The sequence below is a fragment of the Epinephelus fuscoguttatus genome, linkage group LG8, assembly GCF_011397635.1.
Source record: "Epinephelus fuscoguttatus linkage group LG8, E.fuscoguttatus.final_Chr_v1".
Classification (NCBI taxonomy): Eukaryota; Metazoa; Chordata; class Actinopteri; order Perciformes; family Serranidae; genus Epinephelus; species Epinephelus fuscoguttatus.
This window is the reverse complement of record NC_064759.1, coordinates 10,981,223-11,001,434: the sequence shown is the minus strand read 5'-3', so window position 1 is coordinate 11,001,434 and position 20,212 is coordinate 10,981,223. Positions and strand designations below refer to the sequence as shown.

General features: G+C 42.3%; 2 protein-coding genes across 9 annotated transcripts in view; one reads left to right on the top strand and one right to left on the bottom strand.

The window, feature by feature from the left end:
- Window positions 1-65: 65 nt before the first annotated feature.
- Window positions 66-5,391, bottom strand: dnajc28 (DnaJ (Hsp40) homolog, subfamily C, member 28). 4 transcript variants are annotated; one of them, XM_049583456.1, is made up of 2 exons: window positions 4,737-5,256; window positions 66-1,627 (listed from the first exon to the last, which is right to left on the bottom strand). In XM_049583456.1, the coding sequence occupies exons 1-2, from the start codon at window positions 4,799-4,801 to the stop codon at window positions 460-462; spliced, it is 1,233 nt and encodes a 410-aa protein (XP_049439413.1). In that variant the 5' UTR covers window positions 4,802-5,256; the 3' UTR covers window positions 66-459. The 4 variants fall into 4 exon arrangements, with proteins under 4 accessions (XP_049439413.1, XP_049439414.1, XP_049439416.1 ...); XM_049583457.1 differs by lacking the exon at window positions 4,737-5,256 and adding an exon at window positions 5,263-5,335 and having other exon boundaries at window positions 67-1,627; XM_049583459.1 differs by lacking the exon at window positions 4,737-5,256 and adding an exon at window positions 4,074-4,721 and having other exon boundaries at window positions 67-1,627.
- Window positions 5,392-5,444: 53 nt separating this feature from the next.
- The window catches only part of LOC125893022 (uncharacterized), a 158,527-nt gene continuing 143,759 nt past the window's right edge, over window positions 5,445-20,212 (top strand). For all 5 annotated transcript variants that reach the window (XR_007449825.1, XR_007449827.1, XR_007449826.1 and 2 more), the window contains exons 1-2: window positions 5,445-5,621; window positions 14,518-14,565. The gene's annotated coding sequence lies outside the window, so the exon portion shown is untranslated. The remainder of the gene's footprint in view (window positions 5,622-14,517; window positions 14,566-20,212) is intronic.

Genomic DNA, 20,212 nt, shown 5'->3' with positions numbered 1-20,212 from the left:
TAAGCATTTTTCATTCAAAATAATGAATAATCTGTGACACAAGATTTTGAATTACCTTAACTTTTAATGTCACATAGCAACCAATAGTTACAGTGTTGGGTTTGTATTTCAGAGAAGTAATTTCACAGAAACAACTTGCACCATAAAATTGCCTCACGTTGCTTTTTGTTATCAACACGTGCAGTTCCTCACACTTTACAGTCCCACAGCCATGACTGCTCAATAATACTCCTCCACTGACACCTGACGATCCTGCATATCTGAACAATAACAGCAGTGACGCAGAGTTAAATTAGTGGCACCACTGTTTCTGACTTTGATTCAGAGTGTGTAGGAATAAGTGGATGAACAAATCCGTCTTGCCTCGTGGACTGTGCTGATTCATATCAGTGAAAACAAATGAATAAATTAATAAACCACTGATCTCAAATCATTATTCCGTTCACTCAGATTCAAGTTTTACTGTTTTGATTTCAGTAAATTCTTCATCCAAGACATCAGGCCTTGTTTGGAATTTTTACGCTTAATTACAGTGTTGGCTCTTTTTTTCTCCTCCTTCCTCCTCTCTCTCTCCTTCTCCCTCTCTCTCTGCTGGTCCAGTCTGTGTTGGCGGGCTCCTTTCACAGCGCGGTCAATCTCTCGTGACAAACTGAAGTGAACCATTTGCATGTTGAGCATTGGTACAATGAGGTTGTAATTGTCCACCATTTTGTTAAGTTTCACCAGCTCCTCCTGTACAGATGCGCACAGCTGCTCCCATTGGCTGTGCTCCTCGGGGGTCATGGGGTCGCCAAGCCTGGCCCTGCCCCCGAGCAACCTATTTCGGATCTGAGCAGCGGTCTCTCGGATGTCGCGTTGTGTGACGACCCAGGGTGGCTGGTAACCATTGTCTATGAGGATGCGGTTGAGGTTGTGGGTCATGGGATCAGCGTATGGATTGTGCTCAAACTTGTTGAGTGGCTTTCCAGCTCCACTCAGGTTCCTGAAGTCTCCTCGGGCCATGGACTCCTGGATCAGGTCCTCCACAAGCCGCTCCACAGCCTGGGTGATCTTGATCTGTCGGCTGCGCTGACGCATGTCCCGTTCCACCAGTGCCCCCTCTGCAGCGGCTGCCCTCTCATGCTCCCTCTGCCTGTAGTTCAAAACTTGCTCAGATGCCCTGTCGACACGGATCTGCCGGTACTGACGCTCACGTTGGCTGGGTGGGCCTGAGCCCACTCCCTCGTAACTGAGGTAGTGTCTGTGTGGAAGTGCTGTACCTCTGGACCTATCCTCACTTTCCACTTCCTGTCCTCTATCGGGTTGCTTGGTCTTGCTCTGATGTGCCAGCACAGCACGGTAGGCCTGCTCAACCTGAGCAAACAGAACTGCATCTGCTGTTGGAGCCCCAGAATCTGGATGGTAGAGTTTGGCTAGGCACAAGTAGGCCTCTTTCACCTGTGCAGGACTGCTGTGTCCCTTGTCAGGCAGTTGTAGAAGCCTGTAGCTCTCTTGCAGGCTTCGGCTGATCTGGGGCATGGAGCTGAGAGCTCTGAGAAACAGGGACGGGACAAGCACAAAGCGGCCATGGGAGAATCCGCTGCGAGAAACCAGGGGATGGAAAGTGCAACTCATTTCTGTCACACTCCTGTGGGTTTGAAAAAGGATAATTACTTAAAATGACAACCAGTCATATAAATGATCAGTAAAAAAGGCATTGTGTCAGGCAGGAGATATCTCAGCAGCGATGCATCCAAATAGATTACCAGTAGTTCAAATAAGTTCAAATAAAAACTAAATATCCTTGTCACAGTAGCATGTAAAATTATAGGAGTAAGTCAGGTTCAGCTCTGAGTATCTGTTGTTCACGGAGTTTCATTTACTGCCATGTGGTTGTTGCCTTTAAGTTGAAGCTAGATAGACTAAAAAGACTAAATCGTTCTTTGTGTCTGCCGTAGTAGGCCTGTTTCACTCCCACTGTACTGATTATTTGTAGAGATGTGCACCATTAGTCAACTAGTCCATTAAAAGCTGCTACCCGCATGAGTCAGCACCACAAATCCTAGATGGTAAAACCTACTATTAAAATTATTGAAATGTTATGCATTTGTGTTCACCCAGTGAACATGCTGTAGGAATAATCAGGCACAATTCCTATGGATTTAATTTCCGAAAGAACTCTGTTTTCAATAAATGTTGTCTAACTTTTTTTAACAAGTTGTTATCATGTTTTGTAGGTGTGGAGGTGGGTGTGGTTAGTGGTCAGATGTAGGGGAGAGGTGTGGGGGGTGGCTCATGAGAGTAGTGCCAGGTGAGTTGACTGACACAGCTGCTGCTGGTTTGTACTGATTACATTTCTTCATTTTTCATGCAGTTGTGTGCCGGCCCTCGAAGGACTGCAGCCCAGACCAAGGACAAAAACACTGATTTTGTTGATGTGTGCTGGGCAGCAGTAAATAAAAGTTTTGCAGTTAGATGGAGTGCTGAATCTGTGCGTCTGTGCTGGGAAACTCACAGGGGGAGCAAGACAGCTTCAGTAGAATAATGTGCAATGTTTATAATGTACAGTGCCACATATTTCACTGGCATTTAAAAACAAATTGGTACTTAAAGAATGTGATTTAAAATAACTCTTATAATATCTGTAATATTTTTTCAGACAATGCTTAACCTGATAAATAAAATGTGGCTCAATTTTGACTCTTCTGAATGTCGTCTTATGTGTCAACTAGTGTAACTTAAAATGTCTGTTCAACTGTCAGAGAAATTAGTAGGAGCTTCCCTAATTAACAGCTGAACAAGTGCATTACTCAGCCTTTGGATGTTTTAAAACCTGTGTCAGTTTGTCTGTGGATTCAAATTCTATCCTTTTATTTTTGCTTTGGTTTGATGTTGTGTCCTGACGTCATCTGACTGCAAAATAAATTAAGGGAAATAAAGACAGATTGATTGATTGAAATAGAGAAAGTGCCTCAATGTTTTTCACTTGATCATGAATTGCCTTATTTTTAGCACATTGACTTTGGCTTTATATCCTTATTGTTTGGGCTTTCACAGACCTATTTGCTGTATGTTTAAATTTAATCGCAAAATAAACCATTTTTCCTGTAAGTATGTTTTAGTAGCAACACTTTCCTTTGCCGCAAACTGAGCTTGTACATTTGATAATACTCAGAAATCATCATAAAACATTGTTTTTATGCCAAATAAAGACACATGTAATGTTTTTATGTTGTATGGGTTTGCATGGACAAATATTACATTATTATACATTCATTTACCAAGAGTCATTCAAAAGGACAGAAATGTACTTAAATCTTCAATTACACTCCACAGGTTCAGTGTGTAAGATTTAGGGGGATAATTTGGCAGAAATGGAATATAAAATGATAAGTATGTTTTCTTTAGTGCATAATCACCTGAAAATAAGAACTGTTTTTGTTACCTTCGACTGAGCCATTTAGATCTACACAGGGAGCGGGTCCTCATCTACAGAGTCTGTCATGTTGCTCAGTATGGACAACCAAACACTGACTCTAGAAAAGGCCATTCACGTTTTTTGATCCTGACCACCTTATTTAAAAGCACCTCCGGAATGAGCAGCATTTGAAAAACACTGACATTTACTACTGCTTTATTCAGTGTTTTTACGGGTGTAATACACCGGATCCATTTGTTTTGGAGAGGAAGAGACCTCTGTGGATACTTCGGCTCCCAGTAAAAACCTTCTGAACGTCTGGATCTTAAGTTATCAGATAGAAAAGGTGAGCACACATTAGCAGGTGCAGAGCTAGTGGCTCGTCTCTGACATGCCAAACAGAGTCAGAGAGGCGCTGGTGTGTAACGTGAAACAGCTTCATTTGGCGTTTTTACCAATATACACCCCCGGGTCTGTTTGTTTTGGAGAGGAAGAGACCTCTGTGGATGATTGGGCTCATAAGCTGAGTGCACATTAACTTATCAGAGAAAAAAGCTAGATATACATAGCAGGTGCTGGGTGAGCTGCCTGTCTGTGATGTGCCAAACAGCATAGTGGAAACACTGATTTGTAATGTGAAACTGCTTTATTCAGTGTTTTTACTGGTTTTAATCACCTGGTCCGTTTGTTTTGGGGAGGAGGAGACGTCTGTGGATAATTCAGCTCCTGGTAAAAACGTCCTGAACAATACACACTTAAGGTATTCTTATCGGGAGAAGTTTCAGCTGGTTCCAAGCTGCAATCCTCACCACTAAATGCCACTAAATCTCATTAAATCTTACACACTTTTCCTTTAAGCACTCTCTTATAAAGCTCAACAGAATAACAAATAGACAACCAACATTTTTTGGGAGTTGTGGTGCTGTGTAAAGAGTAGTGTCAGTAATCGCACATATAGAACATAGAAGATCAAATGTATTTAAACACGTTTTACAGCTGAAGTCACTGAGACCTCAAACATAAGTATCAAACACACTCAAGCCGATAAAACAAGTATAAATATGTTTTTGAACTGTTAAAACGTGCAGGGGGTCTTCAAGACTAAAAACAAATGACTTTATACAACTGGTCATGCTGTACTATAGAGTATTCATATTATGCCACTGTCTATACTGTACACAGCCTGTAAGATCTGCGGTGTATACACTATATTCATATCATACCTCCAGGTGTTTATTCTGTATATAATTTCTTACTATTAGTATTTCTTGCACTTAAACCTGCACTACATAAGCTATATTATTTACTTATATCTGCACTGCCTGCTGTACATATTTACCTTGTCGTTTTCTTTACACACTGTTGCGGCTGTATATTCATCTCTGACTGATTTACATTCTGCATGTATTCTTTATATTACTATTCATTCTGTTTGTACTCTGTTACGCTGCAATTTATTTATACTTTTATTTCACTAGTAGCTAAATAAAAAAGCTGCTATAATTAAAAAAATGGCAATGACTTTTATTAAGACTTTTTCAAATGTAAGTTATGAATTGTATGAACTAGCTAACAGCTAACTGAAGCTAAAAGGAGAATGGCTTTACTGTCACAAACCACAGCACGTGTCTGTTTCCAGGTGTGTTTTCTCTTTAACGGCCGGGGCGCGAGACCGCACTCGGTCATCCTCATCAATAACTGACAGAAACACTGAGGTTAAACTGAACGTTAACGTTAGCTGGGTAACGCTACGACTAAAGAGGTTAGCTAAAGTCACCCAGGACAAGACGTTAATTAACACTGAAAACGGAATGAAACGAGCCTGTTTACGGCACATTCATGAATTCAAGTTAACGTTACATGACCTCCAACTTTCAGCCATGGATGTAAAAAGAGAATCCTACAAAGAGTCAGGTCACCTGTGTTTGTGTTTAGCTTGTTGACATCCGGGACCTTCTTCTTCTTCTTCTTCTTCTGCTCCTTCTTGTCGCGTGTCTCTGCAGTTGTGTTGTGTTACCGCCCTCTGTCGTCCGTCTGGCAGCACTGACCCCAACCGCCGAGGAGACTCAATGGTACACCACGGGAAACGGCTCTCCAACGGGCGGGACTCGGGAGACACTTCGACCCCAAGTCCTGTCAACTCAACCAGACATGATTTACCGCTGTCATAACAACTGGACGGACTTTATCTCTGACAGCTGAAGCTACGAGCTGTTTTAAAACGGTTTGTAAAACTTACTTTAACTCTTACTTTCGCTTTCATAGCTTTAACTTCCTGTTGAGCTCCATTAGTGTGTAAAAACGGTTAACTAAGCTAACGGTAACGTTACAGTAACGAACACTTTTCTAACGTCAGTATGTGAACAACAGGTTGCTAGCTGAAGTTGCTGAAGTGCTTTGACAAGACAGTTTATTAAAACAGAAACTAGAATATAAGAAACAGCAAGACGACGACGTTCAACGAGAGACACTGAGTTTACACACACACACACACACCCATACCCAATGTTAGGCCACTGTACTTAAAGTAATTTTAGCGTAGCGTCGTGGCGTATTCATTTGGGCTCCACTGACTGCATACAGAAGCAACACGTAGAAAAGCCAGCGGGGTTGTTCACCGTTTGCTGAGCCATGAAATGTTAAAGCATTTTCCACCTAAGTTAATACATATATTTGAGTTATCTACAAGTTTACTGTTCTGTTTGCCATCTACTCGATTTCAAATGTCCGCCACGGACATTTACACAATGTCACGGATAAACATGGGTAAATGCATGAAAAAAAATCATCACATACAACCTCTGATAATGGTTTATTCATTTAAAAACACGTGCTCGTTTAGCACACTATTTCATGTAGTTTTTATCTGATGGAGGGTCGCGTAGGAGAGCGTTGCGCGACAAAAATAGAAGAGCTGCGTAAAATAGAGAGTTGTCGCGAGACAGACGGGAGTTGTCGCGCCGTTGCTGCAGGCGTGTTGCGCCACTGACGTGCCTCACTGGAGCCAATGGCGATTTTGAGGGGTGATTTTGAGGCCATGCAGGTCTGATAGGTGAGCCATCAGCCATGAGATGAGCACGCCGCATCTGCTGCTGCTGCTGCTAATAAAACAGGAGGACGGTCACAGTGACAACGTCAACTGCAGAACTGCTGAATAAAAACGGCACGCTGAATCAAAGCCAACGTTTCAATTGATGCCTTCATCACGGCCCTGGACATGAATACTGTCTGGGTTGAAAACAACTTTTTGCACATTTTCATACGGTATATTATAGTTTTCCATTTCAAAAAGGGAGGTAACTCAAACCAGAGAAAGAGGGGTAACTCTAGCCTGTTTCAGAGAGAGAGGTAACTTAAGCTCTCGGTCAGTTACCGTAGTAACAGACTCTATGAACCTAACCTGGTCTGGACCAGGTTTTTTCTCAGTGAACCTCGAGTTTCTCTCTGTCTCCGCCCTCTTTCAGAGCCACATACTCCATTTGATTTCCTCATTCATTCAGTCAGCAGGCGAGTTTTGGCGTAGCCTAGTTCTGCCGTCTGTCATTTAAAAAATCATGAAAGAAATCAGAGTCAGTATATTAGAGGTCCATTAGGCACAGCAGGTGGCGACTTTTTTCACTAACATGGCATGTCCTTTTGATAACGATCCCGTGGATGAAGGTGCAGCATTACTGCGCAGAGAATTAAATATTCGTTGGGAGATGGTTATCAGACCGCGCACAGATGTTTTAGCATTTCCACACAATTATCTTTTTGAGCTGTACGTCACGTCACAGTCCATCATCTACCTACACAACCTAATCCGTCCTTACATTTGCAACATTACCAATCGTAGTCATGCTCTCACATCCCAGCAGATATTGTGTGCTGCACTGCGTTTCTTTGCAAATGGAATTTTTTTTGTATAATGTCGGAGACGCTGAACATTTGCGTGAGGCAACTGTATGCAGAGCGGTCAGAAAAGTGTGCTCATTTTACGGGCATCTGCCTTCTGCATCTGCAGAGTAGAAGTCTGTGTTAGTTTAAACAGGCTTAATTATTTGACAGAACATGATATAGATGAGAAGACATTTATGTGTGTGAAAACAGCATTATGTTGGGGATAAAACAACTGCACAGTCAAACAGCCACTTAATATTTACTTTACAATGTAAAACATGATCAAAATGAGGTACCCCCATGAGATTATGCCGAGGTCTTACCTGTTTGAACAATGTTTTTATATTTCATCCTAAACTGCTGTCAAGTACGCTTCTCCTCCGCGGGATTGTACCTAAATGAAATAAATTAATAGGCTACCATTTAAGCAGTTTTCCCCTGTAATATTATTGTGATTGCAAAGGACTACATTTAAACTTCTGCATTCTCCCACGCCGTCGTCCTCTCTTTTGCAGCTGCAGCGGTGTTGCACTTCTTTTTGAAAACGTGTTCAAACTCGCAGTATGAGCGCATTAAGATTTCTAATTCTAGTGGGGTGAAAAACGCAGCCCTCCTCTTCCCCGTTGCCATGGTGACTCCTCGAATCGGGGCTCCATTGATGCTGGCTTTTTATAGTTTTGGTGCACGCGCTTAACTCCAGGTGAAACTACTCCGAGTTGATTAAACTGATTCAAATCAGCTGTTCTGGAACCGGAAACTCAGAGTTTCCTATCTCAGAGTAGATCAACTCAGAGTTCAGGATTAGACTCAGAGTTTGTTGAACCTGCTTTGTGAAACGGACCCCAGGTGACACAGATGATGAGCTGATGACTGATTAATGTTATTCTACAGGATGAGTTAAGAGCTGTTGCTAGCTGAAGTTGCTGAAGTGCTTTGACAAGACAGTTTATTAAAACAGAAACTAGAATATAAGAAACAGCAAAGACGACGTTCAACGAGAGACACTGAGTTTACACACACACACACACCCACACACACAACCATGTTAGGCCACTGTACTTAAAGTAATTTTAGCGTAGCGTCGTGGCGTATTCATTTGGGCTCCACTGACTGCATACAGAAGCAACACGTAGAAAAGCCAGCGGGGTTGTTCACCGTTTGCTGAGCCATGAAATGTTAAAGCATTTTCCACCTAAGTTAATACATATATTTGAGTTATCTACAAGTTTACTGTACTGTTAGTCATCTACTCGATTTCAAATGTCCGCCACGGACATTTACACAATGTCACGGATAAACATGGGTAAATGCATGAAAAAAAATCATCACATACAACCTCTGATAATGGTTTATTCATTTAAAAACACGTGCTCGTTTAGCACACTATTTCATGTAGTTTTTATCTGATGGAGGGTCGCGTAGGAGAGCGTTGCGCGACAAAAATAGAAGAGCTGCGTAAAATAGAGAGTTGTCGCGAGACAGACGGGAGTTGTCGCGCCGTTGCTGCAGGCGTGTTGCGCCACTGACGTGCCTCACTGGAGCCAATGGCGATTTTGAGGGGTGATTTTGAGGCCATGCAGGTCTGATAGGTGAGCCATCAGCCATGAGATGAGCACGCCGCATCTGCTGCTGCTGCTGCTAATAAAACAGGAGGACGGTCACAGTGACAACGTCAACTGCAGAACTGCTGAATAAAAACGGCACGCTGAATCAAAGCCAACGTTTCAATTGATGCCTTCATCACGGCCCTGGACATGAATACTGTCTGGGTTGAAAACAACTTTTTGCACATTTTCATACGGTGCCGTAGCATTGTTTTGACCTCTCATTAGTCCGACGTCCCGTTGTTCCGATATGTGATTATTACTGTATTTGTGTAGCCTACCATAGAGGATCAGCAATGCAACAAAAGTAGGCTACTGATCGAGATACAAGTGTCATAGAGAGGAGAGAATGAAACACCATAACCTCCTGTTGTTAACTCTGGGGTCGGGGTTGTGTGGGGAGCTCTCCGCGGTGCTCAACGGCTCCCGGCGGGTGTATTTCTGCCTTGTGCCGCGAAGGGCTCTGGGTCAGCTGGGACAGGCTTGAGGTGAAGCGGGCTCACAGCTTATGTGTTTGTCACTTTCTTTTTCATTTTAACCCACACCATGATCTTTTCCTAACCCTAACCAAGTGGTTTTTGTGCCTAAACCTAACCAGACCTTAACCACAGGGCATCATGATGATTTCGGAACAACGGGACTTTGGAACAATGGGTTTAATATGGTCGGAACAATGGGATGTTGGAAAAATGGGCAGACCCCTTTTCGTACATCATAAGGCATCCTATATAATGACATTATTCAGTCATCAGGCCTTCACCTGTGTCACCTGTATTGTTACCTATGTTTGCTTTACTAATTTAGGCCCCACCTTGTGGTTAAATAAAAACACACCTGGCAAAGAACAAACCAAAAAAATCAAACTCCAGTATCTCCAACAAATTATATCTAAGCTAAATAATACCATGAACTAAGCATGTAAAGAACAACAAATATTCCTTTTTTCCTTACAAGCTTATTTTATCTTTTGCTTACAGATAAACTTTTTAATAAGGCCTATCTTTAAGTATTAAGCTTTGATTTGAATTTTTTGGTTTGTTCTGTTGCCTGGATTGCTGTGTTTTTATGTAACCACAAGATGGCGCCTCAATTAGTAGAGCAAACACAGGTAACAATACAGGGGTCCGTTTCACAAAGCAGGTTTTGTGAAAACTCAGAGTCTGTTAACCCTGAAATGAGGGAAACTCTGAGTTTTCCATTTCAAAAAGGGAGGTAACTCAAACCAGAGAAAGAGGGGTAACTCTAGCCTGTTTCAGAGAGAGGTAACTTAAGCTCTCGGTCAGTTACCGTAGTAACAGACTCTATGAACCTAACCTGGTCGGGACCAGGTTTTTTCTCAGTGAACCTCGAGTTTCTCTCTGTCTCCGCCCTCTTTCATTTGATTTCCTCATTCATTCAGTCAGCAGGCGAGTTTTGGCGTAGCCTAGTTCTGCCGTCTGTCATTTAAAAAATCATGAAAGAAATCAGAGTCAGTATATTAGAGGTCCATTAGGCACAGCAGGTGGCGACTTTTTTCACTAACATGGCATGTCCTTTTGATAACGATCCCGTGGATGAAGGTGCAGCATTACTGCGCAGAGAATTAAATATTCGTTGGGAGATGGTTATCAGACCGCGCACAGATGTTTTAGCATTTCCACACAATTATCTTTTTGAGCTGTACGTCACGTCACAGTCCATCATCTACCTACACAACCTAATCCGTCCTTACATTTGCAACATTACCAATCGTAGTCATGCTCTCACATCCCAGCAGATATTGTGTGTTGCGCTGCGTTTCTTTGCAAATGGAATTTTTTTTGTACAATGTCGGAGACGCTGAACATTTGCGTGAGGCAACTGTATGCAGAGCGGTCAGAAAAGTGTGCTCATTTTACGGGCATCTGCCTTCTGCATCTGCAGAGTAGAAGTCTGTGTTAGTTTAAACAGGCTTAATTATTTGACAGAACATGATATAGATGAGAAGACATTTATGTGTGTGAAAACAGCATTATGTTGGGGATAAAACAACTGCACAGTCAAACAGCCACTTAATATTTACTTTACAATGTAAAACATGATCAAAATGAGGTACCCCCATGAGATTATGCCGAGGTCTTACCTGTTTGAACAATGTTTTTATATTTCATCCTAAACTGCTGCCAAGTGCGCTTCTCCTCCGCGGGATTGCACCTAAATGAAATAAATTAATAGGCTACCATTTAAGCAGTTTCCCCCTGTAATATTATTGTGATTGCAAAGGACTACATTTAAACTTCTGCATTCTCCCACGCCGTTGCCCTCTCTTTTGCAGCTGCAGCGGTGTTGCACTTCTTTTTGAAAACGTGTTCAAACTCGCAGTATGAGCGCATTAAGATTTCTAATTCTAGTGGGGTGAAAAATGCAGCCCTCCTCTTCCCCGTTGCCATGGTGACTCGTCGAATCGGGGCTCCATTGATGCTGGCTTTTTATAGTTTTGGTGCACGCGCTTAACTCCAGGTGAAACTACTCCGAGTTGATTAAACTGATTCAAATCAGCTGTTCTGGAACCGGAAACTCAGAGTTTCCTATCTCAGAGTAGATCAACTCAGAGTTCAGGATTAGACTCAGAGTTTGTTGAACCTGCTTTGTGAAACGGACCCCAGGTGACACAGATGATGAGCTGATGACTGATTAATGTTATTCTACAGGATGAGTTAAGAGCTGTTGAATATTGCTACCTTAATCTAACTTGTGAAGAGATGAGGACTTTAGTCCACTATAAGGAAATGGCTCTTAGAACTGTGATAGGTGGAAATGGAAAAAAAAGACTATTTTTTTTTTTCAAATATTTTTTTACCTGCATAGACACCTTTATTTGACAGTTACGAGACAGGAAATCATGGGAGAGAGAGGGGATGTGACATGCAGCAGAGGTCCTCCGGCCAGGATTCGAACCGGGGTTGGCTGCATACGTGGCATTATACTTCGCTATGCCATGGCCACCCCACACTAGCTTTGTGTCCCATCTTGGCCACCCCAGTAAAAATGTCCTGGATTCGCCACTGACTGGAGCTACTAGCCCGCTGTGGAGCCTCGTGCATCCCCGCTCCAGGTAGACCGCGGTAGGACGCTGTTGTTGTTAGCCTCACTGGAGCTGCTAGCCCGCTGTGGAACTTCAGCGCATCCCCGCTCCAGGTAGACGGCGGGGGAACTGCCCATTGGTCCAACAGCCCATTGGTTCGACATCCCATTGTTCCGACCATATTAAAGCCATTGTTCCGAAGTCCGTTCCGAAATCATCATGATGCCTTGTGGTTAAGGTTTGGTTAGGTTTAGGCACAAAAACCACTTGGTTATAGTCAGGAAAAGATCATGGTGTGGGTTAAAATGAAAAAGAAAGTGACAAACACATAAGCCGTGAGCGTGCTCCGCCTCAAGCCTTTCCCAGCTGACTCAGAGCCGGTCGCGGCGCACCATACGCCCGCCGCGAGCCGTTCAGCACCGCGGACAGTCGGATTAATGGGATGTCGAACCAATGACATGGACCCGACGCGCAGGACGCTGTTGTTGTTAGCCTCCCTGGAGCTGCTAGCCCGCTGTGGTGCCTCGCGCATCCCCGCTCCAGGTACACGGAAAAAAAAAAAAATTAAAAGAAAATTATGATCACAAGATGTAAACATGCCATTGTCTTGTGCAAGTGCTGGAGGTTCCTGTTTAATGCTATAGCAACTGCAAGATCAGCAGGTGGTTAAGAGCAAAAGGAAGTCTATCATATGTAAGAGGAAACGAGAGAAACAGAGGGTCGGACACAGGACAAGGACAAGGTCACCCGGAGGACAGTGAGACAAGACGTCACACCAACTGACAACCATTGTTATCAATGAAGTATGTACTTGATAGATTAGGGGAACTGAAACCTCCTGTATTCAACGCCCAGATATACTGTATAAAAACCTGCAGTGTATGCTCCTCAGGGAGCCTATTCTGTGTAACCTCATCTTGTGTGTTGCACTGTGAAACGCTCCTCTTGTACAAGATAATAAACTACAAACTTAAACTTTGATATTTCGGCTCTGGTCTCTATTTGCTTTAAAGGTAATTACAAACCAATTCTTATGACAGGTAAGATGAGGGCAGTTGAGTTGATTTGCACGCCATTTGTTCTTATAATATGCTGGGCTAGTTAGCTGCCTCACCTGAGCTGCACTAGCTGCATGGTGTTGACACACTCAGGCTGTGGGCCAGGATTTACCTCTAGATCACCAGCTAGGAGTAACATTAATGACAACTCATTGTGGCTGTTGTGACATAGATAACTGTATGCCAATGCTGGCTTATGACTGTGAAAGCTGCTGTTAGTTTTTTGTGTGGTTAGACAGCGTCGAAACATTTCTATACGGGAGGAGGTGTGTCATTAGGAGGCTCCGAGGGTAGAGGGATATGAGCTCAGAGGGGAGGGATCATGGAGCACAGAGGGAGGGTGTGTGTATGTGTGTGTGTGGGGGGGGGATGCTTTTTTTCAAATCTTTCTCATCGTCTTTCTAAACTAGACCATGGCTTTAAGGTTCATAATAAAACATTATGAAAGCAGATGTCTTGGGTTACAAACAACAGGAGGTGATATCATTAATTCACGGGAGGAATCGATAAGGGAATCGATAAAGAATCGGATCGATGAGCAGAATAAATAATGGCATTGATATCAATAAAATTCTATCAATTCCCATCCCTACTGAGTTTACACACACACACACACACACACACACACACACACACATGTTAGGCTACTGTACTTGAGGTATTTCTACTTTACTTGACTATTTCCAAGTTATTCTACTAAATTATTTCACTTCACTGTATTTTGAAAGCCAGTGTTTTACCTTTTACCTCACTACAATCCTGTACAGATTAATCTGCTCAGTAAATCAAATAATAGCTGGGACCCATAATATACCTGCTATTGTTCATGTGTGAGAAATGTACTTTTTATTACAAAACTTCGCAACTATTTTGATAGTCTACTTTTTTTGGTCGTGGACACAGCACCATTAAAACACAAAGATAGTGAACAAGAGTGACTCTGGGGTTGGCCTTCACTTTCAGTGGCGATACTGTTTCAAAGAGTAACTGACAATTCCTGCGTATTATACCTTTAACTGAGCCTTATATTGTTGTATATCTGTTCTTATTTCTGTTCTCTTTATTTTGTCTTGCATTCTTGGCGCTCTGATCTACAGCTGCAACAATTAATCAGTTAATTGATTAGTTGTCTTCCATTAAATTAGTTACCAACTAATCTGATTATCAATTAACTGGTTTTGAGTATTTTTCTAAAGGAAAAAGCTTCTTAAATGTGAAATGGCAACTGAATATCTTTGAGTTCTGGACGAAACAAGATATTTGAGGACTTCATCTTGGACATTTTCACCATTTTGTGACATTTTATAGACCAAACAACTAATGAATTAATAGAGAAAATAATCAACAGATGAATCAACAGTGAAAATGATAATTAGTTGCAGCCCTACTCTGATCATTAAAGAGAGACACCATGTTATTTATCATTGAGATGTATATGAAACAACAGAGGTATGCATATTGTCTAAGAACAATACTGCACATTGTTCTGAAGTCTTTATCTTATCTAAAGTTTTTAAATGTATTTATATTTTACAGCTCCTTGATCCTCAGCAGCAGCAATTGAAAAAAATACAATGGCAGAAGGTAGGTGTATTATATGGAAGCGAATCGTGACTAATATTTAAATTAAAATGTATTTGCAGAAATGCTTTTTCATTTTAAGAATGTGGCTGCATTATTTGACTCATATATAAAATTAATCATCAGTCATCCTATTTGCATTTTAATTTTCTTCTTCAAGACTGCTCATTCTTTTACTTAATTAAAATGAAAAAGAAAAAGTCATTTGAGATTTAATTTTCAAAATATGCCCCAGCAAATAGATTCCAAAATTCAATTTGAAATGTAAAATTTGAAAATTAAAATGCATTTCCAGAAATGCTTTTTCATTTTAAGAATGTGGCTGCATTATATCAATCAACCTATTTGCATTTTCTTCTTCAAGACTTCAAGACACATAGACATACAGTACAGGCCAAAAGTCTGGACACACCTTCTCATTCAATGCGTTTTCTTTATTTTCATGACTATTTACATTGTAGATTCTCACTGAAGGCATCAAAACTATGAATGAACACACGTGGAGTTATGTACTTAACAAAAAAAGGTGAAATAACTGAAAACATGTTTTATTTTCTAGTTTCTTCAAAATAGCCACCCTTTGCTCTGATTACTGCTTTGCACACTCTTGGCATTCTCTCCATGAGCTTCAAGAGGTAGTCACCTGAAATGGTTTTCCAACAGTCTTGGAGGAGTTCCCAGAGGTGTTTAGCACTTGTTGGCCCCTTTGCCTTCACTCTGCGGTCCAGCTCACCCCAAACCATCTCGATTGGGTTCAGGTCCAGTGACTGTGGAGGCCAGGTCATCTGCCGCAGCACTCCATCACTCTCCTTCTTGGTCAAATAGCCCTTAAACAGCCTGGAGGTGTGTTTGGGATCATTGTCCTGTTGAAAAATAAATGATCGTCCAACTAAACGCAAACCGGATGGGATGGCATGTCGCTGCAGGATGCTGTGGTAGCCATGCTGGTTCAGTGTGCCTTCAATTTTGAATAAATCCCCAACAATGTCACCAGCAAAACACCCCCACACCATCACACCTCCTCCTCCATGCTTCACAGTGGGAACCAGGCATGTGGAATCCATCCGTCACCTTTTCTGCGCCTCACAAAGACACGGCGGTTGGAACCAAAGATCTCAAATTTGGACTCATCAGACCAAAGCACAGATTTCCACTGGTCTAATGTCCATTCCTTGTGTTTCTTGGCCCAAACAAATCTCTTCTGCTTGTTGCCTCTCTTAGCAGTGGTTTCCTAGCAGCTATTTGACCATGAAGGCCTGATTCGCAGTCTCCTCTTAACAGTTGTTCTAGAGATGGGTCTGCTGCTAGAACTCTGTGTGGCATTCATCTGGTCTCTGATCTGAGCTGCTGTTAACTTGCGATTTCTGAGGCTGGTGACTCGGATGAACTTATCCTCAGAAGCAGAGGTGACTCTTGGTCTTCCTTTCCTGGGTCGGTCCTCATGTGTGCCAGTTTCGTTGTAGCGCTTGATGGTTTTGCGACTCCACTTGGGGACACATTTAAAGTTTGTGCAATTTTCCGGACTGACTGACCTTCATTTCTTAAAGTAATGATGGCCACTCATTTTTCTTTAGTTAGCTGATTGGTTCTTGCCATAATATGAATTTTAACAGTTGTCCAATAGGGCTGTAGGCTGTGTATTAACCTGACTTCTGCACAACACAACTGATGGTCCCAACCCCATTGATAAAGCAAGAAATTCCACTAATTAACCCTGATAAGGCACACCTGTGAAGTGGAAACCATTTCAGGTGACTAGCTCTTGAAGCTCATGGAGAGAATGCCAAGAGTGTGCAAAGCAGTAATCAGAGCAAAGGGTGGCTATTTTGAAGAAACTAGAATATAAAACATGTTTTCAGTTATTTCACCTTTTTTTGTTAAGTACATAACTCCACATGTGTTCATTCATAGTTTTGATGCCTTCAGTGAGAATCTACAATGTAAATAGTCATGAAAATAAAGAAAACGCATTGAATGAGAAGGTGTGTCCAAACTTTTGGCCTGTACTGTATATACATAGACGCCGCATTGACTGCCGCTGCCTATTGGAACTGACGTCCTCGCCGGCCGCCATCTTGGATGGGTCTCGCTTCGGCTCCACAGTGCATTCACTTCTATTGAGAAAGGAGCTGTATGCACAAGTAAAATAGAATAACTCACTGAATTTTCAACTGATTTTCACGGTTTGGTTTGTTACAAACGGCACACGTGTAGTTATGATACAGGATGCTTTCGTACATTAAAAATGCGGGATTTCATGCTTTAATACTTTCTGCAGATAGCAACAGCATGTTATTTAGGTCACAACACAGTTCTTTTATTCACCTCAACCCCAGAGTGGAATATATATATATATATATATATATATATATATATATACACAGTACAGGCCACACCTTTGGACACACCTTCTCATTCAATGCGTTTTCTTTATTTTCATGACTATTTACATTGTAGATTCTCACTGAAGGCATCAAAACTATGAATGAACACATGTGGAGTTATGTACTTAACAAAAAAAGGTGAAATAACTGAAAACATGTTTTATATTCTAGTTTCTTCAAAATAGCCACCCTTTGCTCTGATTACTGCTTTGCACACTCTTGGCATTCTCTCCATGAGCTTCAAGAGGTAGTCACCTGAAATGGTTTTCCAACAGTCTTGGAGGAGTTCCCAGAGGTGTTTAGCACTTGTTGGCCCCTTTGCCTTCACTCTGCGGTCCAGCTCACCCCAAACCATCTCGATTGGGTTCAGGTCCAGTGACTGTGGAGGCCAGGTCATCTGCCGCAGCACTCCATCACTCTCCTTCTTGGTCAAATAGCCCTTAAACAGCCTGGAGGTGTGTTTGGGATCATTGTCCTGTTGAAAAATAAATGATCGTCCAACTAAACGCAAACCGGATGGGATGGCATGTCGCTGCAGGATGCTGTGGTAGCCATGCTGGTTCAGTGTGCCTTCAATTTTGAATAAATCCCCAACAATGTCACCAGCAAAACACCCCCACACCATCACACCTCCTCCTCCATGCTTCACAGTGGGAACCAGGCATGTGGAATCCATCCGTTCACCTTTTCTGCGTCTCACAAAGACACGGCGGTTGGAACCAAAGATCTCAAATTTGGACTCATCAGACCAAAGCACAGATTTCCACTGGTCTAATGTCCATTCCTTGTGTTTCTTGGCCCAAACAAATGTCTTCTGCTTGTTGCCTCTCCTTAGCAGTGGTTTCCTAGCAGCTATTTGACCATGAAGGCCTGATTCGCGCAGTCTCCTCTTAACAGTTGTTCTAGAGATGGGTCTGCTGCTAGAACTCTGTGTGGCATTCATCTGGTCTCTGATCTGAGCTGCTGTTAACTTGCGATTTCTGAGGCTGGTGACTCGGATGAACTTATCCTCAGAAGCAGAGGTGACTCTTGGTCTTCCTTTCCTGGGTCGGTCCTCATGTGTGCCAGTTTCGTTGTAGCGCTTGATGGTTTTTGCGACTCCACTTGGGGACACATTTAAAGTTTTTGCAATTTTCCGGACTGACTGACCTTCATTTCTTAAAGTAATGATGGCCACTCATTTTTTTTAGTTAGCTGATTGGTTCTTGCCATAATATGAATTTTAACAGTTGTCCAATAGGGCTGTAGGCTGTGTATTAACCTGACTTCTGCACAACACAACTGATGGTCCCAACCCCATTGATAAAGCAAGAAATTCCACTAATTAACCCTGATAAGGCACACCTGTGAAGTGGAAACCATTTCAGGTGACTAGCTCTTGAAGCTCATGGAGAGAATGCCAAGAGTGTGCAAAGCAGTAATCAGAGCAAAGGGTGGCTATTTTGAAGAAACTAGAATATAAAACATGTTTTCAGTTATTTCACCTTTTTTTGTTAAGTACATAACTCCACATGTGTTCATTCATAGTTTTGATGCCTTCAGTGAGAATCTACAATGTAAATAGTCATGAAAATAAAGAAAACGCATTGAATGAGAAGGTGTGTCCAAACTTTTGGCCTGTACTGTATATACATAGACGCCGCATTGACTGCCGCTGCCTATTGGAACTGACGTCCGCCGCCGCCATCTTGGATGGGTCTCGCTCGCTCCACAGTTCATTCACTTCTATTGAGAAAGGAGCTGTATGCACAAGTAAAATAGAATAACTCACTGAATTTTCAACTGATTTTCACGCGGTTTGGTTTGTTACAAACGGCACACGTGTAGTTATGATACAGGATGCTTTCGACATTAAAATGCGGATTTCATGCTTTAATACTTTCTGCAGATAGCAACAGCATGTTATTTAGGTCACAACACAGTTCTTTTATTCACCTCAACCCCAGAGTGGAATATATATATATATATATATATATATATATATATATATATATATATATATACACAGTACAGGCCACACCTTTGGACACACCTTCTCATTCAATGCGTTTTCTTTATTTTCATGACTATTTACATTGTAGATTCTCACTGAAGGCATCAAAACTATGAATGAACACATGTGGAGTTATGTACTTAACAAAAAAAGGTGAAATAACTGAAAACATGTTTTATATTCTAGTTTCTTCAAAATAGCCACCCTTTGCTCTGATTACTGCTTTGCACACTCTTGGCATTCTCTCCATGAGCTTCAAGAGGTAGTCACCTGAAATGGTTTTCCAACAGTCTTGAAGGAGTTCCCAGAGGTGTTTAGCACTTGTTGGCCCCTTTGCCTTCACTCTGCGGTCCAGCTCACCCCAAACCATCTCGATTGGGTTCAGGTCCGGTGACTGTGGAGGCCAGGTCATCTGCCGCAGCACTCCATCACTCTCCTTCTTGGTCAAATAGCCCTTACACAGCCTGGAGGTGTGTTTGGGGTCATTGTCCTGTTGGAAAATAAATGATCGTCCAACTAAACGCAAACCGGATGGGATGGCATGTCGCTGCAGGATGCTGTGGTAGCCATGCTGGTTCAGTGTGCCTTCAATTTTGAATAAATCCCCAACAGTGTCACCAACAAAACACCCCCACACCATCACACCTCCTCCTCCATGCTTCACAGTGGGAACCAGGCATGTGGAATCCATCCGTTCACCTTTTCTGCGTCTCACAAAGACACAGCGGTTGGAACCAAAGATCTCAAATTTGGACTCATCAGACCAAAGCACAGATTTCCACTGGTCTAATGTCCATTCCTTGTGTTTCTTGGCCCAAACAAATGTCTTCTGCTTGTTGCCTCTCCTTAGCAGTGGTTTCCTAGCAGCTATTTGACCATGAAGGCCTGATTCGCGCAGTCTCCTCTTAATAGTTGTTCTAGAGGTGGGTCTGCTGCTAGAACTCTGCGTGGCATTCATCTGGTCTCTGATCTGAGCTGCTGTTAACTTGCGATTTCTGAGGCTGGTGACTCGGATGAACTTATCCTCAGAAGCAGAGGTGACTCTTGGTCTTCCTTTCCTGGGTCGGTCCTCATGTGTGCCAGTTTCGTTGTAGCGCTTGATGGTTTTTGCAACTCCACTTGGGGACACATTTAAAGTTTTTGCAATTTTCCAGACTGACTGACCTTCATTTCTTAAAGTAATGATGGCCACTCGTTTTTCTTTAGTTAGCTGATTGGTTCTTGCCATAATATGAATTTTAACAGTTGTCCAATAGGGCTGTCGGCTGTGTAT